Source organism: Bos taurus, chromosome 18 (assembly GCF_002263795.3).
Source record: "Bos taurus isolate L1 Dominette 01449 registration number 42190680 breed Hereford chromosome 18, ARS-UCD2.0, whole genome shotgun sequence".
In the NCBI taxonomy this organism is placed as follows: Eukaryota; Metazoa; Chordata; class Mammalia; order Artiodactyla; family Bovidae; genus Bos; species Bos taurus.
Window position 1 is genome coordinate 50,379,435 of NC_037345.1, and position 26,833 is coordinate 50,406,267.

Below are 26,833 nucleotides of genomic sequence, written 5' to 3' on the forward strand. Positions count from 1 at the left end.
GGTGAAGGTGTAAGATGCTGGAGGAAACCGGCTCAGAATCACCACACAAGCCCGCACACGAGCACACACACGCAGATAGCAGTGAGGAAGGAGGTAGGGCAGGGTCGCCGCCAGGCACTAGGGTGTGGCCTCCGGGAGGCGGCCAAAGTCTCCGGCTTGCAGGTTCCTCCCGTGGGTCCACGCCCTACCTGGGGAGCGGGGAGCGGTCTCCGCCCCCTCGAACCTGGGGGACCTAGAACCGTTGGGGAGTGTGTCCCCGACACCAGGCGGCGGTGGTCGTCTGGGAGAAAGAAATCCGACGGCGGGGAGAGAATCCCGCCCGCATGCAACGGGAGAGGCTCCGGCCCCGCCTCCCTCGGCAGGATTCCGGCGGGGAGGGAGGGAGCCGCCCCGCCCCCGCCCCAGACGAGCCGGGCCACGTGGGGCGTCTGAGAACCGGAGAAGCCGCAGACCTGCAGAGATGGAGGCGGCGGGCACCTGGGCTCTGCTGCTGCTGCTTCTCCTCCTGGTGGTGACGCTGGTGCTGCCTGCGACCTGGGACCGAGGCCACCTGCCCCCGGGGCCCACGCCGCTGCCGCTGCTGGGCAACCTCCTGCAGCTCCGGCCCGGGGCGCTCTACCTGGGGCTCCTGCGGGTGAGCGGCCGCGCGACGTCCCGGCTAGAGGAGAGCGGGTGGGAGGGGTGCCAGGGCCAAGAGACGCGAGGGGACCCCAAACCGGGAGACCACGCAGAGAGGCCCTTGAGTATCCTAGAAGATGCAGGCGAAGGGGCTACGGATGCCCCGGGATGGGGTGGGAGTAAGGGTCCCGGGCTGAGATAGTTGAGGGAGTGATGGTGAGAAAGGAGGCTAAGGTGGGGATGGCACCAGGAGAGGCAGAGAATCCTGGAGAGAGTGTGAGGGGTCGGAAGCAGGATCCAGAGTAGCAGGGGTCCCGGCTTAGAGAGACTGGGAGAATCCTAGGAAGGTTGGAGCGGGGTGCAGGGAACCGGAGCTGAGACAAGAGACCTCAAGCAGAAGAGACCGTGGTGGCTTGTCCCACTGGGAGAGGTATCGGGGAGATACAGGTGAGTCTCCTGAGGAGGGAGCAGAGAGTGAAAAGAAGGTGTGCCACCCCACCCCACCCCCCCCCCCCCCCCCCCCCCCCCCCCCCCCCCCCCCCCCCCCCCCCCCCCCGCCCCTCACGCGGGGGAGTTGGAGGCTGGAGGATTCCAGGAATCTGTCTGCCCAGACTGATGGGGATACGGGCTGGAGGCTGGTCGGGGGCGGGGGGGCGGAGGGGGGGGGGCGGGGGGGGGCGGTGGGAGAATACGTGGAACTCAGCTAGGAGGGAACTGGAAGCTCCTGGGAAGGAGAAAGTGGGGGAGAGAAAGAAGGCTGGGGTGGCCCCAACCTTTTCAGGGTCGGGGGGAAGAGAGGAAAGGCCAGAGGTTCCCCATTCTGGGGTCCTCCGTACAAGGCAAGGCCGGTAAAGGTCTTGTTTGAAAAGAGATAGTGCTGGTGCTTGGTGATATCTGCTCCCAGAATTTGAGTATTTAGCAGTGACTCAAAGTTTAGTATTTAGTCAGTTTTTTGGGGGGAGTGGGGATTAAGGAAGCCCACCGTTATCATCCATGCCCATTTTTGCCGCTATATGTCTGAGTTGTGGGAGTAATGGTGGGTCTTGGGTCATCCTGGCATCAGAAGTTAGGGCTCTGCAGGGTAAGGGGATGGGGACCAGAGAGTGTGTTGGGTGATGGAGTTTGGGGATGGAGAGCTTTCGGGGGCAGGGGGCTGGGAGCCTGGTACAAAACAAGAACTGAATCTCCCAAAGGCACTGTTTCCATTTGGGGTGAGGCAGAAGCAGAAGGGGTTCCTCTTAGGTGGTTCATCCAGAGACAAGGGGTCGCGATGGAGACAGACTTTGAGAGGCAGCAGCCTGCCCCGCATCACTCACGCTCCTCGCTCCCTGCTCCCAGCTGAGTAAGAAGTACGGACCAGTGTTCACCGTGTACCTGGGACCCTGGCGGCGCGTGGTGGTCCTGGTTGGGCATGAGGCTGTGCAGGAGGCCCTGGGAGGTCAGGCCGAGGAGTTCAGCGGGCGGGGGACGGTGGCAACGCTGGACGGGACCTTTGATAGCCACGGTGAGTCACAAGGGGAGCTGGAGGCTGCTGGGTCCCTTCACTCAGAGCCTGCCACCATTTATTGGCCTGTGGCCTTCTGTGCGTGGTTCAGGGTCTCTGGGCCTGTTTCCTCATTTGTAAAATGGAATGATAACAGTGCCTATTACCTATTACTGAAGGTTGCTCAAAGTCAGCACTCAGTTATCTGGTTGTAGTAGAGTTATTGCTGCTCCAGGGGAAGCCGCAGGGTTGGGAGGAAAAGGGAGAGCGTTTGAGACACTGGGAATTAGTGGGCAAACTCTCAAAATGTACAAACGAGTCTCTGTGTTAAGATTGAAAGCAGGAGGCCAGTGCTGGGTGCTCCAGGGAACATAGCAGTGAATAAACAGCCTCGGCCCTGCTTTCCCAGAGCGCACAGGTCAGGAGGAGACAGACTTGTCACTAGATAGTGACAGTCCAGAAAGATCAGGGCTGGCCTGCAGGAAGCCCTGGGACTGGTGGAATCGGAGGAGGCACCTGGCCCAGCCTGTCCAGGAGGTCTTCCTGAAAGATGGGGAGTCTGAGCTGAGACTCAGGGTTAGGGGAACAGTGTTTCAGGCAGAGAGACCAGCACCTACAAAAGCACGAAGGTGAGATGAGCATGCATTCATCGACTGACAACTTTTCATTACACCTGGCTGGGTACTGGGAACACAGCAGTAACAAATGTAATGACATGTTTTACTGTGGAAGTGATGAGCTGTGTGAGAAGACAATGGAGGGAGAGACTAGATTTCTAAAGCCAGGTGGTGCTAGTGGTAAAGAACCCCCCTGCCAATACAGGAGACGCCAGAGACTCAGGTTCGATTCCTGGGTTGGGAAGATCCCCTGGCGGAGGAAATGACAAGCCAGTATTCTTGTCTGGAAAATTTCATGGACAGAGGAGCCTGAAGGGCTACAGTCCATGGGGTTGCAAAGAGTCAAACATGACTGAGTATGCATGCACAGTCCTGAAAGCAGAACAGAGTGGACCTTTACTGGCCACAGGAGCAGAGGGAGTTGAGGGGAGAATGGAAGGAATCAGGGAAGGCTTCCTAGAGCAGGTGACATTTAAGCTGAGACCTCAAGGCTGAGTGGAGTTAGTTCAGTGAGGAGGAAGAGGTGAGTGGTCCAGGCAGAGGAAACAGCAGGGGCAGAGGCAGAGGGGACATGCTGACACCTTTGAGGAAGTGAGAAAAGGCCAGTGTGGGTGTATGAGGAACAAAGCTGGAGACATCTGCGGAGCCTGATCATGCAGAGCCTGAGTCAAGCCAGACTTTGGGTTTTCCTGGAAAAGAACAGAGTCAGAGTTAGAAAGGTCCTCTGGTTCCTGTGTGGGAGTCCAGAGAGGGGCTTGGGCAGGACCAGGGCTGGGGTCGTGGAGTGGGGAGGGGAGGTGGTCGGGAAAGGAATGCAGGACTCTGGGCAGGGAATGGGATGCTCGGTGGCTGAGCCAAGGAGAGATGCTGAGGCCAATGTGGGGCCCAGTGGAGGGATGGATGGGCAGGGGACATCCAGAAGGAGGCATCCAGGAGGCCACTGTAGGCTGGCATTCTACAAGTGGAAACAGCTCAGAACAGGGAAGGGTCTGTCCAGAGCAAGTCTCTTGGATAAAGACGAAAACAGTGCAATTCCTTCCTCCTCCTTCCCTGGACCCAATGCCCATGCATGCATGCTAAGTCACTTCAGTCATGTCCGACTCTTTGGAACCCTATAGACTGTAGCCCGCCAGGCTCCTCTGTCCTCTGTCCATGGGATTCTCCAGCAAATAATACTAGAGTGGATTGCCATTTCCTTCTCCAAGGGATCTTCCCAACCCAGGGATCGAACCCGCCTCTCTTATATGTCCTGGATTGGCAGACAGGTTCTTTACCGCTTGGGCCAGCTGAGAAGACCTGCATAAATGTTAAGATAGATAGATAGAAGGGTGGGAGGGAGGGAGAAAGAGGAAGAGGAAGGAAGGATAAATGGATGGGTGGGTGAATAGAGGAATAAAAAGATGGATAGAGAGAAGAAAGGAAGACATCTTCATTCACCTTGGTGAATTATCCGGAGTCTGGATAATCCCCGTTAATGACTCCCCAGGAGGTCAGCCTCTGATGCAAGGTTTGGCACTGACGGAGCACCTCCTGATTCCTCCTCCCTGGACTAGGCTCATATGGACTCAGGACAGGGCACCTCCCTGGGAGGAAGGGAGGAGTCCTGGGGATCAGGGGGAGGGCCAGTCCCTCCTTGAGCCTAGCCGTCTGTGCAGGGGTGTTCTTCTCCAACGGGGAGCGATGGAGGCAGCTGAGGAAGTTCACCACACTGGCCCTGCGGGACCTAGGCATGGGGAAGCGAGAAGGCGAGGAGCTGATCCAGGCGGAGGCCCGCTGTCTGGTGGAGGCGCTGCAGGGGACAAAAGGTCAGCAGGGCGCCAACTGTGGCAGGAACTTCTTCCCTGAGGGCCAGGCTGGGAGCTCTGTTTACTCTGCCTCTGTCTTCCTCCACCTTTCATCCGCCCTGCTGTCTCCCTCAGGGCCCGCGTCCCTGGCACTGCCATGTCACTCTTTCTGCCTCTTCTTTTTCTCTGTGTGTGCTCAGTCATGTCAGACTCTTTGTGACCCTGTGGACTATAGCCCGCCAAGCTCCTCCATCCATGGGATTCTCCAGGCAAGAATACTGAAGCAGGTTGCCACATCCTCCTCTAATAGATCTTCCCGACCCAGGGATTAAACCTGCATCTCCTTCATCTCCCGCCCTGGAAGGTGGAATCTTTACCACTGGGCCACCTTTCTCTATTTTTCTGTTATTCTCTCCTGTAAGTCTATCTCTCACTCTCTCTCTCTTTTTCCCCCTGGCCAAGCCAAGCGGCATGTGGGATCTAGTTCTCTGATCACCCCTGCAGTGAGAGTGCAGAATCTTCGCCACTGGACCCCCAGGGAATACCCCATGTCCAGCTCTCTTTCCCAGTCTGTCTCTCTCAGTATCTCTCTTTCACTGACTCTGTCTCCCTATCTCTCTCTATCTCAATCTGCTGTCTCTGTCTCCCTCTGTGCCTGTGTCTTTCCGGTGCTGTTGAGCCCCTATTCCATCTTTGTGGACCAGCTCTGCCCAAGTCAGTTCTGCTCTGCCTGTCTCCATCACAGCCTCCCCGCTGTCCCCCCCTCCCCAGGACGGCCGTTTGACCCCTCCCTGCTGCTGGCCCAGGCCACCTGCAACATCATCTGCTCCCTAGTCTTCGACCTCCGCCTCCCCTACGACAATGAGGAGTTCCAGGCTGTGGTCCGGGCGGCTGGCGGCATCGCCGTGGGGGTCAGCTCCCCGTGGGGCCAGGTAAGTGGCTGGGACCCCTCTCTGGCCACCTTCCCCAAAGGCTCCTGCCCGCCTCTTCCAGGTAACCCCAGAGTGCCCTGTCCGCCTGCCCCTCCACCCTGGTGCAGGGCCCCCATGGAAACAGCTGTTGTTCTCCCCACAGACCTACGAGATGTTCTCCCGGTTCCTACAGCGCCTCCCGGGCCCCCACACGCAGCTCCTCCGCCACTTGGGCACCGTGGCCGCCTTCGCCGCCCAGCAGGTGTGGCAGCACAAGGGGAGCCTGGGCACCTCAGGCCCTGTGCGCGATCTCGTGGACGCCTTCCTGCTGAAGATGGCAAAGGTGGGGAAGGTTAGGGTTGGGGGGCCTCCTGGCCGGCCCCCATCCGGGTGGTGCAGCTGGGACTCTCTGTCACCCTCCCTCTTTCTCTCTGCACGTCCCTCTGTGAATGCGGGTCTGAGTCCCTTGCATCTTCTGCCTCCAACCTCAGCTCCCTGCCCAGGCCTCAAGCCCCTTGACCTGCTGCTGTCAACCCTGACCGTCACTTCCCCACACCCACACAGGACAGTTCCTATCAATTACAATGGTTTACTTACGAAACCTTGCAATAGAAAATTACACTAAGAAAGTCTTCTTTATTAATTGAGAACAACCAGCATATGAGAAAATTCGCAGTACGATGACCCCTGTGGAAATAACTAGTTTTTAATTGTATACACTTTGCAATTAGGAGAGATATTCAGGGCCACAGTCTTTGAATACATGCAGCCACCCTGTTCATGGAGAGAGAGGAATTTTTTTCTTAACTCTGTGGCCCTACTTTTTTTTTTTTTTGCCATGCCACTCGGTTTGTGGGATCTTAGTTCCCCGACTGGGAATTGAACCCAGGCCCTCGGCAATGAAAGTATGGAGCCCTAACCACTGAACTGCCAGGGAATTCCCATTTCCTTTCATTTTTTGAATTAAAAAGATTTAATTATATTTGAGATGAACAGATATTACTGTATATAAAATAGATAAACAGATAGGTAAACTGTATAGTACAGGGAAGTATATTTAATGTCTTGTAATAACCTATAATGGAAGAGTTTGAAAAAGAATATATATAGTATGATTATATACATTCTGTATACAATCTGTATACATTCTGTATACAATCTGTATAACTCTGCTGTAGACTGGAAACATCATAAGTCAACCAGACTTCTGTAAAAAACTAAAATGTAAAAATTTTGGAAGTTCTCTGGTGGTCCAGTTGTTGGGACTCCATGCTTTTGCTGCCTAGGTTCGATTCCTGGTCAGGGAACTAGGAGCCCACAAACTGTGTGGCATGATCAAAAAAAAAAAAAAAATGAAGTATACAGTTTAGTAGTGTTAGATATTACGTCATCACCACCCATCGCCAAAACTCTTTTCAGCCAGCAAAACTGAAATTCTGTACTCATTAAAAGATAGCTCCCCCTTCTTCCCTCCTCCAGCCCCCAGCCATCCCCTTCTACATTTTTTCTCTATGAATTTGACTACTCTAGGCACCTCATGTGTGTGTGTTAGTAGCTAAATTGTGTCCGAATCTTTGTGATCCTATGGATTATAGCCTGTAGGGCTCCTCTGTCCATGCAGTTCTCCAGACAAAAATACGGGAGTGGGTAGCCATTCCCTTCTCCAGGGGAGCTTCCTGACCCGGGGATCGGACCCAGGTCTCCCACAGCAGGCGGATGCTTCACCATCTGAGCCACCAGCATTTGTCTTTTTGTGGCTTATCTCACTTAGCGTAATGTCCTCAGGATTCATTATCGCTGTACCTCGTGACAAGATTTCCCTCCTTATTAAGGCTGAATTGTATAAATATAGCACATTTTCTTTATCCATTCATCCATCGGTGGACACTTGGATTACTTCCACCTTTTGGCTAATGTGAATAATGCTGTGATGAACATGGGGTGTGCAAATGTCCTTCGAGATCCTGCTTTCTATTTATTTCTTGCTTTCTACTCTTTTGAATAAATCCCCAGAAATGGAATTGCTAGATCACATGGTAATCCTGTTTGTAGCTTTGGAGGTACAGCAGTCTATACCATTTACCATAATAGCTGCACCCTGCTTTTTTTTTTTTTTTTGGCTGCACTGGGTCTTCATTGCTGCGCTTGAGCTTTCTCTAGTTGCGGCGAGCAGGGGCTACTTTTCTTTGTGGAACACGGGCTTCTCACTGCGGTGGCTTCTCTCGTTGCAGAGCATGGGCTTTAGGAGTGTGGGCTCAGTAGTTGTGGTGCACAGGCTTAGTTGCTCTGCAGCATGTGGGATCTTCCCGGACCCATGTTCACTGAGTTGGCAGTCAGGTTCTTAACCACGGGGCCACCAGGGAAGTCCCTGCTGCACCCTTTCATATGTCCCCTTGGTGATAGGGGTTCCGGTTTCTCCACATCCTCATCAACACTTGTCATTTTCTGTTTGGGTTTTTTTAATCATAGCCACTCTTTCATTTTTAAACCATTTCAAGCCAACAGAAGTAATGTCAAGACCCGACTTTCCCATACATTTTATTTAAACTCCCTGACAAAGCTTTTCACTTGCGGCCTTATGCCCTACACGTGGCTGTGCTGGGTCTCTTCTGCCTGCATCCCGTGTTGTCTGAGTCCCTCTGCTTGGTTTCTCCTAGGAGAAGCAAGACCCAAACACAGAATTCACCGCCAAGAACCTGCTGATGACGGTCGTGTATCTGCTGTTTGCCGGGACAGTGACGGTCAGCACCACGATCCGCTACACCCTGCTGCTCCTGCTGAAATACCCTCAGGTCCAAGGTAGGAGCCTTCTCCACCAGCCAGGCCCCGGGAACAGGAGGGAGGGCTCGAGAAGAAGAATGTTCAGGAGAGTGGGCAGTCTGAGCCAGAGCATGGAGCCGAGAATGAGCCCGGACATCCAGGGTGTCTGAGGAGCGGGAAGTTCGGGGACTGCCGCTGCAGCCCGAGGCACAGTGAAATGAGAAAGGAGGCAAGAGATGTCTCCGGCCTTGCTGCCTTGGTAGTACATTGTACGCCTAACCCTGAGCAGTGGGGAGCCATGGAGGGCTGTTGAGCAGGGGAGGGCAAGGTCAAATTAGCATTTTAGAAAAATGTTTTGGTCTGTCATGAAGAAGTAGGTTGTAGAGTATGAAAGAGGATGCCAGGAAGGTCAGGGTGGAGCCAGGGCAGGGACCTGGGTGGGAGAGAACAGGGCTGTGCCAGGCTGTGAAGAGGGAAGAGGGGGCCTGGTAGGCAGGTGGTAGAGGATGACAAGGGAGGGAGGTGTCCAGGGACAGGCCCAGGGCTCTGGCCAGGGGATGGGGGAGCCGTGAGGCCACCCTGAGATGGGGGCAGAGGGATGAGGAGCTATTTCAGGGGAGACGCTGAGGCCGTGCGTGCGTGCTCAATTGCTCAGTCGTGCCCAACTCTTTGCAGACTGTAGCCCGCCAGGCTCCTCTGTCCATGGAATTTCCCAGGGAAGAATACTGGGGCAGGATGCCATTCTTCTTCCAGGGGATCTTTCCAGCACAGGGGTCGAACTTGAGCCTCCTACGTTGGCAGGCAGGTTCTTTACCTCCGAGCTACTGGGGAAGCCCCATTTGGAGACAGTTTGAGTGTGAGGAGCCTGGGACCACCAGGGGGAGGCATCCAACCCGGGTCAGAACTGAAGATAAAAAACAAACTGGGGTTATCAGAGCACAGGCAAGACCTGAAGCTGTGTTAGTGAGGGAGGGCAAGGAATGTGCCCCAAGGCACTGCAGCATTTCAGGGGGAGGCCACTCCATCAAATGCCATCGAGCGAGTGGGATGGGATGACAGGGAAGCTGGGACCTGGTGGCCTTGGTGGTCAGCTGCGATTTCAGCTCACCAGGCCTCAGTGTCCTTATCTGGGAAATGGGGCTACGTAATGGCTCCCCCACCACCACAGGATTGCTGTGGGAATTGGAAGAAAAGAGACGTGATGCCCAGCACACGGGATGTCTGGGCTGTGGAGGGCCAGAGGACTCTCCCTCCCTGCCCGCCAGCCTCACCCCTAACCATAACTGATCAAGAAGATGGGAGTTCCCTGGTGGTCCAGCAGTTAGGAGGCCACGCTTTCACTGCCAAGGGCTGGGGTCCGATCCCTGGTCAGGAAACTAAGATTTGGGCAGCACAGCTAAATAAATAAATAAAAGTTTTAAGAAGAAGAAGAAGGTGAGATGTCCAAGGGGAGATCACAGGACCCGGCCCAGCCTTTGACCTCCAATTTTCCTCTTCTTGCATGCAGAGCGTGTGCAGGAGGAGCTGATGCGAGAGCTGGGGGCCGGCCAGAGGCCAAGCCTGGGGGACCGAGCCCGCCTCCCCTACACGGATGCAGTTCTGCATGAGGCGCAGCGGCTGCTGGCGCTGGTACCCATGGGAATACCCCGAGCCCTCACCAAGACCACCCGCTTCCGGGGGTACACCCTGCCACAGGTAGGTTTTCCCATCAGCCAGACGCAGCGGCTATCTCTCCCCTGAGCCTTGGGTCCGAGCCGCTCGCTGTCTTTGTTTCTGGATCTTGGTCTGGTTTTCTGTGTCTTCGTCTTCCTCCTCTCTGTCTCTCCTCTCTGGATGACATCTTCCTCTCTTTTTCTGTCCTTGTCTCTGCACCTCTGTTGCCTTCTGTGTACATCTTCTCTTGCATTTTGACGCCCTCTCTGAGCCTGTTTGCCCATGTGTCCAATGGATCCTAATTCTTTGTTGTTCAGTCGCTAAGTGGAGTCTGACTCTTTGCGACCCCACAAACTGCAGCCCACCAGGCTTCTCTGTGCCCCGCTATTCTGCCTCCTTCCAGTTGTGGCTGAGACAAGCAGATAAGGTGACAGGCAGGGAAGCAAGTTGAGAACTGAGGGCCAACGGAGGCCTCTCGCCTCCACCCTCCCCATTCCCCTCCTCGCTGCAAAGGCAATCAGGCTCTCCTTCCCTCCACACCTACACACTTAGTTCCTGCCCCTTCATTTGAGAACAACTCACAGCTAGCGCCACCAGGGGGCGACATCTCCCTGGAAACCGCAAGTGCCTTTCTGGCAAGCTGCTCCTTGAGTTCGTTGTAGAATCCAACTCAAAGCAGTTAGAATCCAGTCCTGCTGTTTTCTAGCTGAGACATGGAGCAAATCACTTCGCCCTCCATCTACTTCTCTGCTAAATCGGAAACAATAATATTATCAATTTGATATTGTAAGGAATCTGTGACATGACGCTTGTGAAACACCAAATGAGAGACTTCCCCAGTGGTTCAGTGGTTAAGACCCCCAAACTTCCAATGCAGGGGGCACAGGTTCAATCCCTGGTAGGGGAAGTAAGGTCCCACATGCCATGTGGCGTGGCCAAAAAGAAAAACCCCAAAACACCAAATGAGATGTGCAGGAAGTGAGGCTCCTACGTACCCCACAGCAGCAACTATTACCAAAGCAACGACCATTGCAACTACAATAACTACGATAATGGCAACAGCAGTTACAGGCATCAGTGATCGAGGACCTGCTCTGTGCCAGATATTATTCTAAACGCTTTGCACGTATTACCTTATTTAACCTTCGGAGCAACACTATAGCTTTATCATGCCCACTTTACAGATGCGGAAACTGAGCCCTGAGAGGTTAGATTTGCCAAGCTCACCCAGCCTGTGAGCAATAGGGTAGGATTTAAGCCCAGAGCCTATGCTTTAACCATTGCTATCTGTCTTTCTCTTCTTTTTTTTAATCTCTTTTCTGAACAGCGACAGTATGACCTTCTCCTCAGTGCTCACTCAACCTTCCCAATTCAGAGCCCCAGTAGCCAGTATCCTTAATAAAGGAGGTCCCTCACCCTCTCCTCAGATTCCCAACCTTCGTTCACCCTCCACCATAGTCTTGGGAACACGGGGACTCTGATCTCAGCTGAAGGGGCTGCCCGTCTCCCCAAATCCGAGCAGGGGGATGCCTTCGTGGACAGCCCTCACTCACCCACCTTTCACCTTCAGAAAACCATAGTGGCAGAAAGCTGGACTCTGAGCTAAGTGGCTTAGGATAGCCACAGCTTAATCACAGTGTACCCTCAAGGTATAATAACAAATGTAAAAATAATAAACTCTGCCAAAGCCATGTCCAGATGTTTGCCTCAAGCAAGTTGCTTAAGATCTCTGAGCCTTTGTTTTCCCATCTTTTTTTTTTTTTGGTTGCGCAACTTGCAACTATTAATAGCTCCCTGACCAAGGATCAAACCTATGTCCCCTGCAGTTGAAGCACAGAGTCCTAACCATTGGACTGCCAGGGAAGTCCCCCATCTTTAAAATAGGGATCATATTAATAACTGTTCCCTGGACTTGTTAAATGAAGAAGGAAATGGCAACCCACTCCAGTACTCTTGCCGGGAAAATCCCATGGACAGAGGAGCCTGGCGGGCTATAGTCCATGGGGTCGCAAAGAGTCAGATACGCCTGACCACTCACACATACCTGCAGACTTGTTAAAAAGATTTAGTGAGTTTGTGTATCTTTGTGAGTAAGTATAATATGTGTATATAGTATATACGAGGTAATATATGTAATACCTAATAAGATGCCTGATCCATAAAAGTACTCAGTAAACATGATGCTGCTATGTTTTGTGAGTCAGTTTCCCCAGACTCCAGACTGCTGTGTTCTGCCCTCAGGAACTGAAAACCTGGGGGGGTGAGAGATATTTGTAGTTTGGGGTGTTTTTTATATTTTTTTATGTCCCCACTGTTTTCCAAGAGCTTAGGGGCCAGAATTTTGGAGGGAGGGCGGGGTTGGGGGGCGCTGTACTGGGTCTTCGTTACGGCGTATAGGCTTCTCTAGTTGCCCCTCGGCATGCAGGATCTTCATTCCCCAACAAATGTCCCCTGCGTTGGAAGGCAGATTCTTAGCCACTGGGCCACCAGGGGAGTCTGGATATTTGTAGCTTTGTTATGACCTCCCCTGGTGGCTCAGATGGTAAAGAATCTGCCTGCAGTGCGGGAAATCCCTGGGTCAGGAAGATTCCCTTGGAGTAGGAAACGGCAACCCACTCCAGTATTCTTGCCTGGAGAACGCCATGGACGGAGGAGCCTGGTGGGCTACAGTCTATGGGGTTGCAAAGAGTCGGACATGGCTGAGCGACTATCACCACCACAGGGCACAGAGGTCTTCCCCCTTCTTGGCTCCATCCTGCATGACCCCGCCGTCTTTGAAGAGCCCAAGGAGTTCAACCCAGGCCGATTCCTGGACGCGGATGGGAAGTTCAAGAAGCACGAGGCGTTCCTGCCCTTCTCCTTAGGTATCTTTTGGGGCCGCCCCTGCCCACTCACCGGTCCCCCTGTGCCTGGCAGGGAGAGCGGCTGGCCCAGCGCCACCTCTCTCTTCCCTCCAGGTAAGCGTGTCTGCCTCGGGGAGGGCCTGGCTCGGACCGAACTCTTCCTCCTGTTCACCGCCATCCTGCAGGCCTTCTCACTGGAGGGCCCGTGCCCGCTGGGCGCCCTGAGCCTCCAGCCGGCCATCAGTGGCCTTTTCAACATCCCCCAAGCCTTCCAGCTGCAATTCCGGCCCCGGTGACCTCCACCCCACCCCTACCTGCTGTGTGGACCGGATGACAGAGGGAGCCTTGGGAGGGTGGCAGCCTCGACGGTGGGCATGGACACGGCTGTGTCTCCAGAGCCAAATGTCTACACCACAGGCAGCCTCATTCACACCCGTGTAGGTGTATATTCACACACGTATGTTCAGCCTCCACATCTGCAGGGTCATCAGCACCCAGACACACCCACAAGAACCATAAGGCAACTGCACCACACTGCTTTCTAAAGACAGAAATTCAGCCCATCTGAAATCACGACCACATACCCAGGTAACCCACCGACTCAACACACAGCACAACCACCCTGGACTCAGCCCACACGTGGGCATTCAGCTGCTGCCTTTACAACTCACGGAAATGGCCACAGTGTTTGTGGCCCTCATGCCCTCTGAGCACATCAAATTTACCGGTGCCACCGTCTCTGGGAGCCTGGAGCAGAGACCCCAGGCTGGGTCATATCACCACACACATGTTCTCAGAGAGGTATGTCCCTTGGTGACCCTACCGCTATCTAGGCATAAGACTGTCGCCATCCACAGGCCCCCAACCCTCGAAGGACACAACCAGCCCACGTGTGTGTGACACGAGCCTGACTGCTGGATATCTCCCCGCTAAGACACAACACAGCCTCGGGGGCTGCAGCTGCAGCCTCCTCTGCACCTTCAGCCAAGGGCATCCCCTTTGCAGGTACCCTGATCCTAAGAAGCCCCCAAATACAGACACAACCCAGTGTGCAATTGTGCACACAAGCCTGGAGACCAGGTAAAGTTGGACACACGTGGACCCCCAGGCCAGGGTAGCGCGCGCGTGCACACACACACACACACACACACACACACACGCCAGCTTATATCAGGGATTGAACCCATGTCTCTTATGTCTCCTGCATGGGCAGGCACATTCTTTGCCACTGCGCCTCCAGGGAAGGCCTAGCTAGCCTCCCCTGCTCGCCCCCCGCCCCCACCAGCACACACACTGACCCACCGCCCTGACTCTGCGTCACAGTCCCAGCTAGACCCCATGGAAGGAGCCAGATTCCAGTTCCCCGTGTCAGGGAAGAGGCCAGGTCTGACGTCCTTGCCACTTGGAAGGTCCCCGTTTTGCAATAAAAGTTTGTTTCTGGCCCCGGGGCTGGGCCTAGTCTGAGTGTGACAGTGTCCATTATTGTGAGTAAGGGGTGGGGACGGGGGTCCACCCCTCCCTCGAGGCTAGGCGGGAACTGAAAAACATGGCCCCCGCCTACCCTGGCTGTTGACATCAGTAGCAGATGTGGAGGTGGGGGGGAGGGGAGCTGTCCTGGGCCTCACTTCCGGTGAGGCTGGCGGGGGGAGGGGCAGGACTGGGGGGCGGGGGCTTGGGGCGGTGGGGGGACCTCAGTTTGGGACAGCCCGAAGGTGACCGCCCAGCACCCTGGGCACCCTCCCAAACTGAAAGCAGATGCTGAAACACAAACCCTACCCTTCAGTCTGGCCTCTCCTGCCACCCCTTCCCTCCCTTCTCTTCACAAGGGAGCCAGAAGCATCTTTTTATTTGTCAACTATCTAGTAAGGAAGTTTTCAAATATACAGTAGTAGAGAGAATAGGACAGTGGGCCCATGACCCGGCCTCAACTTTCTGCTAATTTTATTTCTCTTACGATGATTTTAAACGCCAATCTCAGAAAATTATTAAATACACATCCTAATTGGAAAAGACATTCCCCCTGCCAACGTTTTTTTTCCATTTCTTATTTTCTTTTATAAAGTCATTATGTTGGACCTGACGATTTTTTTTCTTTTAAAATATTCATTTATTTATATATTTATGGCTGTGTTGGGTCTTAACTTCGGCACGCCAGCTCTTCATTGCAGCATGCAGGCTTCTCGCTAGTTGTGGCTCACAGGCCCAGTAGTTGAGCCTAGCTGCCCCGTTGTGGGCTTAGTTGCCGCGTGGCATGTAAGATCTTATTTCCCTGACCAGGGGTCGAACCTGAGTGCCCTGTATTACAAGTCAAATTCTTAACCACTGGGCCCACCAGGGAAGTCCCCCCTCTCCTGCAACATTTTATTATGACAGTTTTCAAACATGCAGCAAAGTTGAAGGGATTATTCGGGAACATCCGTGGGACACTACCTACATTCTCCCACCTTGGTTGCCCTGCTTCATCAGTACATTTCTATCCACCTGCCCATCCAACTCTTTTTTTTTTTTTTAAAGCATTTTAAGACAAATTGCAAAGACTTCCCTGGCAGTCTAGTGGTTAGGACTCCACCCTTCCACTGCTTGGGGTGAGGTGGGGGGAACAGGTTCGGTCCCTGGTCAGGATACTAAGATTCCACATGCCATTCGGCACAGCCAAAACAAACAAAAGATTGCAGATATAGGCCTCTGAAAGCTTCAGCAATGCATAGATTGTTGGCTAAAGTTTTTTTTTTAATTTTCCATGATGTCATCACTTTATTTTTTGGCTTAAGTTCTACGGAGGTAGCACAGAATAGTGATATGATAGAAAATAGAAAGACGAGACTGGGGTCACATCTTAACTTTGCCACTTTCTAGTTAATGATGCCTTCACTGAGGGTTGAGCATCTAAAAGACACACAATTTAACATGCTCCCAAAGTAGGGGGCACAAGATTGATCCCTGGCCAGGGAGCTAAGATCTCACATGCTGCATGGCATGGCCAAAGAAATAATTAAAAACGAAAACAATAAAATATGTACTTAATTTAAAGGAAGGGATGTGAAAAATTCTGGAACTTCACAGGCATAAATAACGTAACGTAAAATGTATGTTACGTTCTTCGATTTATTATTATTGCTACTTTTCATGTCCTGGACAGAAGAGCCTGGTGGGCCACAGTCCATGGAGTCACAAGAGTTGGACATGACTTATTGACTGGATACTTACTCACTTTTTATGTCAGTAGGATACGAAAAGGAATGAATGAGGTTTGAGGTTTGCTCTTTTTATTTAAATTAAGGCAGCGGGGATGTCTTTGGTGGTCTAGTGACTAAGACTCCGTGCTCCCAATGCAAGGGACATAGGTTCGGTCCCTACTCAGGGGACTAAGTTCCCACATGCCGTAAGGTGCCACCTAATTAATTGATTAAGGCAACAATTAGCTTTCCTTTGCTAGTTCACATTCAGGAAAATTTGGAACCAGAAATACCAGCAAACTCATTTATTTATGGAAGGATGGACCTTGTACTGCATTAATATGAAAGTTGACATATTAGAATGATTGCAGTAGCAAGCAAAGAAGAACATAAACTCAGAATGGCTTAACAATAATTGTCAGACCCCAAAGTAAAAGTATTTACAATTAGTGTGGTCTTCACTTTTTTTGGGTGGGCAGTGGGTAAAATATATCCATTTATCATTTTCACCACTTGTAAGTGTATTAAATACCTTCACAATGTATAGCCATCACACTATCTATACACAAAACTTTCATTATCCCCAACAAAGGCTCCTAACTTATTAAAACAACTCCCCCTTTAAAATCTATCCTTTTTTTTTTTTGGCCATGTGTCTCTCGGGATCTTAGTTCCCCAGCTGAACCCATGCCCTCAGCACTGAAAGCTTGGAGTCCTAACAACTCGACCGCCAGGGAATTCCCTAAAATCCACTTTTTAGAAGTCACAACTCTGGGGTTTCCCTGGTGGCCCAGTGGTAAAGAATCCACCTGCCAAAGCCAGAAGCACGGGTTGGATCCCTGATCCAGGAGGATCCCACATGCCACAACGGAGCTGAGCTGTGCCCCACAACTACTGAGCCTGTGCTCTAGAGCTCGGGAGCCACAGCTCCTGAAGCCTGAGTGCCCCAGAGCCTGTGCTCCACAAGAGAGGCCGCTGCAGTCAGAAGCCCGTGGCCTGCAACTCGAGAGTATAGCCTCTGCTCCCTGAAACTAGAGAAAAGTCTGCACAGCAACAAAGACCCACCACAGTCAAAAATAAACAAAATGATTTTTTAAAAAGTCACAACCATGATCCACATTTTCACACCTATCACAGTTAGCTCTTCTGCAGTGTTAGTGTTCGTCTTTCCCCGAAGGTTCCAGAAATGTACTTTGTGGTCGTATTTTCTCAAATCAGCGCTCACAGGCTCACCCCGCAGTGCCTTCATTTGGATGCTGTACTCCGTCTCTCAGTCCTGTCTGACTCTGCAACCCCATGGACAGTAGTCCACCAGGCTCCTCTGTCCATGGGATTTCCCAGGCAAGAATACTGGAGTGGGTTACCATTTCCTTCTCCAGGGGATGTCTCCTGCATTGGCAGGTGGATTCTTTACCACTGCTCCACCAGGGAAATCTTCTAAGCTGTAATCATTCCCCAGTCTTTTGAATGCTACTTATTTTTTTTAATTTTTATTGAAATATAGTTGATTTACAGTGTTGTATTAATTTCAGATGTACAGCACAACAGCACAGTGATTCAATTATACATCTACATAATTATATAATTCTTTTTTATATTCCCTTCTATTATAGGTTATTATAATGTATTGAGTATAGTTCCCTGTGCTATATGATAGATGCTTGTTATCTATTTTATATATAGCCAGGTATATATTTTAATCCCAGATTGTTAATTTATCTCTCCCCCTTTTTCTCTTCTGGTAATGCCACTAATTTCTTGAAGAAACTGGGTCACATCCCGCATTTGGCTGATGGCTTCTTGGGGGTGCTACTCAAGAAAATGTCTTTCCATTGCCAGGAATTCCCTGTAAACTGGGAGTTAGATCAGATGTGGGCTTATTCTGGCAAGAGGTCCTCGCTAGGGAGTGCTGGGTCCCTTGCCAGCATCAATAATAAATTGTCCCATGTAGTGTGTCCAGGTCTTGATGCCCTTGTTAGAAAGTTTCCCATCAACCTTTCACTTACTGGTCTCAGTAAAGCCATATTTATTTATTTACAGCTGTCCTGGGTCTTCATTCCTGCAAGGGCTACTTTCCAGTTGCTGTGCATGGGCCTCTCGAAGTGGCTTCTCTTATTGTGGTTCCTGGGCTCTAGAACACAGGCTCAATAGTTGTGGTGCCCACAGGCTGAGTTGCTCTGCAACATGTGGGATCTTCCCAGACCAGGGATCGCATCTGTGTCCCCTGCACTGGTAAGCGGATTCTTTACCACTGAGCCACCAGGGAAGCCGGAGATCTTTGGAAACCAAATCAAATCAGGTCACTCCCCTAATCAAACACCTGTGTGCTGTTGGTGGGAATGTAAGTTAGTGCAGCCACTATGGAAAACAGCTTGGAGGCTCCTCAAACACTTAAAAATAAAATTGTTATATAGGATCTAGCCATCCCACTTCTTGATATATATCCAAAGGAAACAAAATCAGTGTCTCAAGAGATATCTGCACCCCTGTGTCCATGGTAGCATTATTCACCATAGCCAAGACACACAAACAAGTCTGTGTCAGCAGATGAGTGGATAAAGAAAATGTGACATAGGAACATCCGTTGTGGTCCAGTGGTTAAGACTCTGCGCTTCCACTGCAGAAGGCAAAGGTTCAATCCCTAGTCAAGGAAGTGTCACACACTGTGATGCAGACAAAAAAAAAGAAAAGGAAAGTGACATAGATAAGTAGCAGAATATTGTTCAGCCATAAGAAAGACGGAAATCCTGCTATTTCTGACAAACATGGATGGACCTTGTAGACATTATCTGAGTGAAATTAAGTCAGACAAACTGTGATATGATCACTTATATGGGGAATCTTAAAAAAACTGAAAAATCACAAAACAGAGAGGGATATAATGTAATAGGTGCCTGGTAATCATGGTTAATAATACTGTATTATACATATGAAGGTTGCTAAGAGAATAGATTATTTTAAAATTATTTATTTATTTAAATTGGGGCATGTGGGATCTTTAGATACAGCATATGGGATCTAGTTCCTCAACCAGGGATTGAAACCCCCGCCCCCACCCGCCCCCTCCCCCCACAATTGGCAGCATGGGGTCCTAGCCACTGAACCACCAGGGAAGTCCCAAAAAGAGATTTCTTTTTTTTTTTTTTTCTGCTGTGCAATTCAGCATGCGGGATCTTAGTTCCCTGACCAGGAATTGAACCTGGTCCCCCTGCGGTGGAAGCAGAGTCTTAACCACTGGACTCCCAGGAAAGACCCCTGAAAGTAGATCCTAAACATTCTCTTAACAACAACAACAACAAAAAACTGTCACTGTGTAGTGATGGAAGTTAAACTAGACTTACAATGGGGATCATTTCACAATATATACAAATACTGAATGTCTGTGTACATCAGAAACTAATGTAATGTATATCAATTATCTCTCAATTAATAATTAACAGGGGCTTCCCTGGTAGCTCAATCGGTAAAGAATCTGCCTGCAGTGCAGAAGACCCAGGTTTGATCCCTGGGTCAGGAAGATCCCCTGGTGAAGGAAATAGCAACCCGCTCCAGGATTCTTGCCTGGAAAATCCTATGAACAGAGAAGCCTGGTGGGCTACAGTCCGTGGGGTCATGAGAGTTGGAACAATTTGGCGACTAAACCACCACCTATAATTAATTAATTAAATGAAAAAGTAAAAGAATGGTGGTTGCCAGGGACTGGGTGAGAAATGGGGAGATTCTGGTCAAAGGGTACAGAGTTCCATTTACAAAATGAATCAACTCTGGGATGTAATGTACAACCTGGGGAACATAGCTAATACTGTCTTGCATATTTATTGATTGATTGGCTGTGCTGGGTTTTTGTTGCTGCACATGGGCTTTCTCTAGTTGCATATATTGGGAGCTATTCTCCAGTTGCGGTGCTCTGGCTTCTCACTGTTGTGGCTTCTTTTGTTGCAGAGCACGGACTCTAGGGCCCATGGGCTCAGTAGCTGTGGTGCAAAGGCAACTAGCTCCAAGGCATGTGCAATCTTCCAGGACCAGGGATCGAACCCGTGTCCCTTACATTGCAAGGCAGATTCCTAACCACTGGACCACCAAGGAAGCCCCTGTAGAGTGTACTTGAAATTTATGAAGAAAGTAGATCATAAATATCCTCACCATCCACACCAAAAAAATGGTAACTATGGGAGGCAATGGATGGGTTAACGAAATATATTGTGGTAACCACTCCACGATATATACATGTAGTGAATCATGCCGTACCCCTTAAATATTTTATACACTTTTGTCCATTGTGTGTGTTAGTCACTTAGTCGTATCCGACTCTTTGCGACCGCACGAACTGTAGCCCGCCAGGCTTCTCTGTCCATGGAATTCTCCAGGCAAGAATACTGGAGTGGATTGCCATTCCCTTCTCCAGAGGATCTTTTCGACCCAGGGAGTGAACCCCGGTCTCCTGCATTGCAGGCAGATTCTTTACCACTTGAGCTACACAGAAGTCCTTTATATATCTGTCCATTATACATTGATAAAGCTGGGTAGGAAAAATAGCCCCCTAGTGCATTCTATCATATTTAGAATAAAAGCCCATAGTCTTCCTTGCCAGGCTGACACCCTCTCTGACCTTACCTCCTCCATGACCCCCATCCATTCAGGCCACACGGGTCTCCTCCTTGGAGTTCTCCACAAGCCGGCCTCCAGGCCTGTGCACTGGCTGTTCCCTCTGCCTAGAATGCCCTTCCTTACATGACTCACTCACTTGCTAATTTACTTCAGACCTTGATCGTAACCTCAGAGAGGCCTTCCCTGACCACCTTCCCTAAAACAGCACTCTCCACCCCCTTGAAATCCCTTCCCTTGATGTATTTGTCTTCACTGCCCATGATGCATCCTGATAAATGTTTCTCTGGTAGGCTCAGTAGTTGTAGCACTCAGGCTTAGTTGCCCCATGGCACGTGGGAACCTTAGTTTCTCTACCAGGGATCAAACCCATATCCCCCGCATTGAAAGGCAGATTCTTAACCACTCAGGACTACCAGGGAAGTCCCAAGCAAACAGTTCTTGAGAGAACGAACACAGATTCGACTTGGCCGTGCACACAGCAGGTCCATTAGGTGCGTATGGTCCCCCAACATATTCAAACAAGTGGGCAGATCATTGCAAATATTTGCATCCCCCCTCCACAATGCCACAATAATTAATTGACCCCTTTATGAAAGACTTTTACAGGGTGGTGGGGACAGAGTGATGACCAAGAGATACCCAATGCCTGCTCTCTTAGAGCCCACAGACCAACAGGAGAAGGAAGACACAAGACACACACCTGCACCAATAAATATATCATGAAAACTCATGCAGCGTCACCAAAGAAAAGGACAGGGACTTCCCTCGTGGTCCAGTGGCTAAGACTCTGCTCTCCCAATGCAGGGGGCCCAGGTTTGATCCCTGCTCAGGGAACTAGATCCCACACGCCACAGCTGAGAGTTCTCATGCCACAACTAAAGATACCACATAAAGACCTGGTGCAACCAAACAAACAAGCAGATAAATGTATTAAAAAAAAAAAGAAAAATATTAAATAAATAAATATATTTAGAAAAAAACAAACAAAGAAAAGGACAAAGTGCTGGGAGTGAATAACACGGGGACCTAGAGTTGACTGGGAAGTACCAGGCAGTGATGCCATGGAAATGGGGCAATTGAGATGGGGCTGAGGGGTTTGTAGGAGCTGGGGACAAAGGGCTACAGGAGGAGGCCCGGAGACCTGTGAGCAAGAGAAAGGAGCCAAGGGGTGGACATCAGGGGGCACGCAGCAAGCAGTTTGGGGGTTTATCATGGAAGATTTGGGACAAAGGAGGAAATGGGTTTGATTTGGGATTGAGAGACAGTCTTTTTCTCTTTTTTTGTTTTTTTCACTATCTATTTATTTGGCTGCGCCGAGTCTTAGTTGTGGCCTGCAGGATCTTCAGTTGTGGCATGTGGGATCTAGTTCCCTGGGCAGGGATGGAATCCGGGCCCTCTGCAGTGGGAGCTCAGAGTCTTAGCCACTGAACCGCCAGGGAAATCCCAAAAGACATTCTTCTTGCTCTTGACTGGTTAGAGGGAGGTGAGTAGAGGCCAGAAGACCAGGGAAGAGGCCAGAGCAGGAGTCCAGGTCGGAGAAGACAGGGCTGGACCAGGCTGAGGTCATGGAGAAGAGAGCAGGGCCAGGCAGGAGAGAGGTTTGTTAGCTGAGTCTAATTCTCCATGGCAGCTGGAAACTTACTGAAGGTAGGAGGTATTTGAGAAGACCCTGAGGGTCAGGCTCGGGAGGCAGGATAGATGCTGAGGTCTGAAATGTAAGACAGCTCAAAGAGGGTGCTAAGCCTCAGCCCTGAGTGCCAAGTTGAGGAGCCCAGGGCTCATCCTGAGGGCAGTGAGGGGCCAGGGTTAAGCAGGGAGGGAATGGGGTCAGATTTGAGTTTCAGAAACATCCCTCTGGTTACAAATGGGAGATGGGTTGAAGGAGGCCTGGGAGGAGGCCAAGGCAAGGTCCTGGTGGGAAAGGATTGAGGAAAGGGGGCCGATGGGCAAGGCCTGGAGAGGCTGAAAGGCATTTGTGAAGAGCTGTGGGGATACCAGTACAGAAGCAGAACGGCCAAGAGCAGAGAGTTGGGAGTTCAGCCTGTCTTGCACAAACACTCAGGCTCAGAGAGACCACACACACACACACACACATACACACACCCCATGTGCAAAACACATGGGGAAGGGAAATGGATAAGCCGGAGAAACCAGCACACCTGCACCGGATCTGCAGGATCAGGATACGCAAACCACCAGAGGGAGACAGCAACGCAAGCGCCCAGAGACAGACCCGTGAGATGCAGAAAAACCAAGGACACCTAGTCAGCTGTCGTTACCACGTGCGACGGAACTACGCGTGCCCTGTCCCCGTAGCCTGCCAAGTAGGTTCTGTCCTTATTCCCAGCTTACAGATGGAAAAACTGAGGCTTAGGGAGGCCAGTCCCTTGTAAGGTCATGGGGTTAGTGGCAGAGGCAGGAGTCCCATCCAGGTCTTCAGGCTACCCCCACCCCCACCCCTGTGAGTGCCCATCCACTGGCATCCTGTTTCTGTGCCCACGTTGGTCTTTATTTGGTACGAGGGGGTATGATGTTCCCCCCACCCTGCCCCCGCATCAGTGCACCCCGGGGATGCCCACACAGCGGTGTCCTCCCCTTTCTGGTTTCTGAGACTTTTTTCCAGGAATGGAGGCGCTCCTGACCCGGCTTGTCTGAGTGTGGGCCGGCGGCGTGTCCCTGCGTGTCTCCTCCTGTCCCAGCCTCTCGTGTGTGTCTGTGTGTGTGGATGACATCTGAGTTTGTGTGTGTGTGTGTGTCCTGGTCTGAGGAGCTGCGAGTGCAAAGGGGGAGTGCCTGGCTGGGCTGGGCTGGGGGTGGAGGCAGGGGAGGGGGGCGTCACAGAGGGGAGTGGAGTTCTGGAGGAATGTTTACCAGACGAGCACGGAGAGAGAGCCCAGAGGGACAGCGCCCAGAGCCGGGGTACAGAGACGCTCAGCTTCCCTGCCCCGCTGGCCCCAGAGCAGGGGCTCAGCCGCCAGGGGCCCCTGCCCCCTCCTCAGCTTCCCTCCAGGGCCCCTTTAAGACCGAACGGGTCCTCGTCTCTCTGCGTTAACCCCTCGAAGTCCAGGTGGCCTCTTGGGCTCCAAGCCGGTGGGCGGAGGCAGAAGCGACGGGGAGCCAGGGGCGGAGAAAGTGTTGCCCGAAGTCTGGGAGGGAGAGAAGGAGGCAGAGGAGCTGGGAAGGCAGCCCGCTGAGCCGAGCCCGCGAGGGACACCCCCCAACCACCACGCTGTGCCAGGCGGGCAGTGCCAAATCAGGGCGGGGGGAGCTGGGAGCTGGGGGGAGGGTCGGGGACAGCCCGGCCCTGCCCCCTCCCTCGCAGGGTGCCCAGCAACTTCTGAGGAAAGTTTGGCACTGACTGCCTGGTGCCCCGAGGATGGGCAAGGTCCTGTTGGCTTGGTGCTGGGCGTTGTGCTGCTGGGGGCGCGTGGCTCCCAAGGGTGAGTGAAGATGGGGGGCCTGTGGGGAGGGACCTCTCGTGGAGGGGCTGGGGGGGAGAAGGGGGACGGATGGCAGGTGTTTGAGGGGGGGCGGCGCTGAGTCCTGAGCCGGCTCGGGGAGTTTCCTTGGGACAACAGAGAGGGGGGACAAGGGGGACACAGAGACAAATCAAGAGAGGCCAGGAAAGAAAAAAAAGGGGACCCTTGAGAGAGGAACAAAAGGACAAGAAACAGAAACTGGGAGCCCCAGAGATGGGGAAGAGATGGACACAGAACAATGGGACAGACAGACAGGAGACGCGGAGGGCTAGGGGCTGGGCTTGACCTGGGGGCCTCGCAGAGAGGGGCTGAGCGGAGGGTAAGGGACCCCGAAGTCAGGCAGCAGGGTGCGGGGGCTCCGGAGCCCCGGGGGAAAACTCCCATCACTGTCACCCCCACTTCTCCTCACCCCAGTGCTACTTGTCCGTGTGCCCCACCTCCGGGCCGGGGGCTCTGCCTTCGCCCGCCATCTCTGTGGGTCTCCGTTTCTCTGTCTTTCCCTCACCCTGTGCTCTAAGTGTCTCTTATCTACGTCTCTGTCTGTCTTTCTGTCTCCCTCTGTGTGTCTCTCCCCCAACTTTTTCCCCTCTAGGTGGGTCTCTCCGTCTCTCATCCTCGGTCTCTCTTGAGTCTCTGTTCCTCTCCATCTGCCTGACTTTCTCCGGTTCCGCTCTCTGTCTCTCCTTCCCCATTTCTCTCTCTCTCCCCTAGCTCCCTCCCATCTCCTTTTCTTCCCCACCATCCACCAGCCCAGTCTGTGAAGTCTCTAGAGACCCTAAGCAGGGGCAGGCCAGCCGGGCAGTCAGGGCGTGGGAGGCTGCCAGATGCTGGGCCTACTTCCCAACGGGATGGAGGCCGGACCCCAGTCCCCTGGGAAGGCTCCCATCCTCCTCACGAAGCCTCCACCCTCCGCCCCCCCAGCTGAGGTCACTCAACAACTATGTGGGCCTAAGGGCCTGGCGGGGTCCTGGCAGCCGTAGGCAGGCCGGCAGGGATGGAACCGAGGAGTCCAGGGAAGCAGGGGTTCCCAAGCTAATGTTCTTCCATCTCCCTGCAGGCCCACAGACTGAAGTGTCCCCCTTTGTGGGGAGTCCGGGGAACATCACCGGTGCCCGAGGACTCATGGGCACCCTTCGGTGTGAGCTCCAGGTTCAGGGGGAGCCCCCTGAGGTGACCTGGCTTCGGGATGGACAGGTCCTAGAGCTGGCAGACAGCACCCAGACCCAGGTGCCCCTGGGCGAAGACGGGCAGGATGACTGGAAAGTGGTCAGCCAACTCAGGTGCCCAGCCTCCCCCTCCGACCAGCCGTGACCCATGTCCCTCCTGTCCCCACACCTCCACCACGTGAGGCCAAGTGGGCACTCACTCGCAGGAGCCCCACCTGGGCTGGATGGCAGTGTGGCCACTCGCGAGCTGCGTGGCTCTGACCATGTGACGTAACTCACCCCGGCTTTCGCTTTCCTCTTCTGTAAAATGAGTTAATAATAGCACCCACTTCCTAGCTCTTACAAGTTTCCGGGCCAGACCCCCTTCCCCGCTTTCAATTCTGAGGACCCCCCACCCCCCGCCAGGTCCAGCTCTGACCCTGAATCTCTCTGTCCCTCTTCTTGCCCTGTCAGAATCTCGTCTCTGCAGCTCTCAGATGCGGGATGGTACCAGTGCACCGTGGTCCTGGGAGAAAAGACCTTTGTGTCTCAGCCTGGCTACGTGGGGCTGGAAGGTGAGCCCTGGGCTCGGAGGTCCTGGGAGGGCAAGAGTCCTGAGGGAGGGGTCAGAGGGTGCTGGTGGATTCAGGGTGTCCTAGGCCTAGGAACATGAGGCCTAGGAAGGTCAGAGATCTTGGGAGGGTCAGGCAAGGAGTCTATAAATTATTGGGGGCAAGCCTGGAGGGGCAGATTATGTGTTTTGGGGGGAAAAGCTATCTTGGGGGTTGTCAGATAAGAGATCCAAGGCAACTTACCACTCTCCCCCACCCCGGGAGACTTAACCCTATCCCCCATTGCTGGGGATTGAGGGGATGGCTCACTTTCCTCATAGATAAAGTGGAATGAGGTGGCTCAGTGGTCAAAGAGTCTGCCTGCAAGGCAGGAGATGGGGGTTCACTCCCTGGGTCGGGAGAGATGACAGAGAGATCTCCTGGAGAAGGAAGGAAATGGCATCCCATTCCAGTATTCTTGCCTGGGAAATCTGGTGGACAGAGGAGCCTGGCAGGCTACAGTCCATGGGATTGCAAAAGAGTCAGATACGACTTAGCGACATTCTGGAAAAGAAACACGAAGTGGGTCAGACATTGAGAGAAGTTGGATATATGGGACCTTGTGTTCTGGAAGTAGAGGTATCCTGAGGGCTCAGACATAGGCGTCAAAGACCCAGCAGCCTACATCATCCTCGCAGCGAGTCAGACCCCTAGGGGGATCAGAGGGACCCCAGCCTTTACCACTGCTCCCCCAGGCCTGCCTTACTTCCTGGAGGAGCCTGAGGACAGGACTGTGGTTGCCAACACTCCCTTCAACCTGAGCTGCCGGGCGCAGGGACCCCCAGAGCCCGTGGACCTCCTCTGGCTCCAGGATGCTGTCTCCCTGGCTTCAGCCATGGACCACAGCCCCCAGCACACACTCCGTGTTCCAGGTGAGTCCAGGGATGTGATCAGCTCAGGACAGAGGGCCAGGCGGGATGGAAGCAGGGGCCCTTCATGCCTCCACTGAGGCTCTCCTCATCCTTCTGTCCTTGTCTGTCTCTCCCTGTCTTTGAGTCCCTCTCTAGTTTTTCCTCTTTGTCTCTGAGTATCTCTGTCTCTGCATTTCTGTCCCCATCGATCTCATTTCTCTCTCTGTGCTCTCTTTCCGTCTCTCTGTTCTCCATCTCTCTCTGTGTCTGTCTCCCTGTCTCTCTGTCGTCTCT

General features: G+C 52.6%; 2 protein-coding genes across 3 annotated transcripts in view; both read left to right on the top strand.

Moving 5' to 3' along the window:
- The first annotated feature begins 252 nt into the window (after positions 1 to 252).
- On the top strand, positions 253 to 14,134 carry CYP2S1 (cytochrome P450 family 2 subfamily S member 1). Its single transcript, NM_001100366.1, is given in 9 exon segments — positions 253 to 634; positions 1,957 to 2,122; positions 4,374 to 4,523; positions 5,274 to 5,434; positions 5,577 to 5,756; positions 8,071 to 8,212; positions 9,681 to 9,868; positions 12,549 to 12,690; positions 12,784 to 14,134. Coding segments are annotated over 9 exon segments (1,485 nt in total). The 5' UTR covers positions 253 to 460; the 3' UTR covers positions 12,966 to 14,134.
- A 9,214-nt stretch (positions 14,135 to 23,348) lies between these two features.
- The window catches only part of AXL (AXL receptor tyrosine kinase), a 35,047-nt gene continuing 31,562 nt past the window's right edge, over positions 23,349 to 26,833 (top strand). For both annotated transcript variants that reach the window (XM_024979095.2, XM_024979096.2), the window contains exons 1-4: positions 23,349 to 23,893; positions 24,990 to 25,212; positions 25,552 to 25,652; positions 26,384 to 26,560. In XM_024979095.2, the coding sequence (XP_024834863.1) occupies positions 23,830 to 23,893; positions 24,990 to 25,212; positions 25,552 to 25,652; positions 26,384 to 26,560 (565 nt within the window). In that variant the 5' untranslated portion in view covers positions 23,349 to 23,829. The remainder of the gene's footprint in view (positions 23,894 to 24,989; positions 25,213 to 25,551; positions 25,653 to 26,383; positions 26,561 to 26,833) is intronic.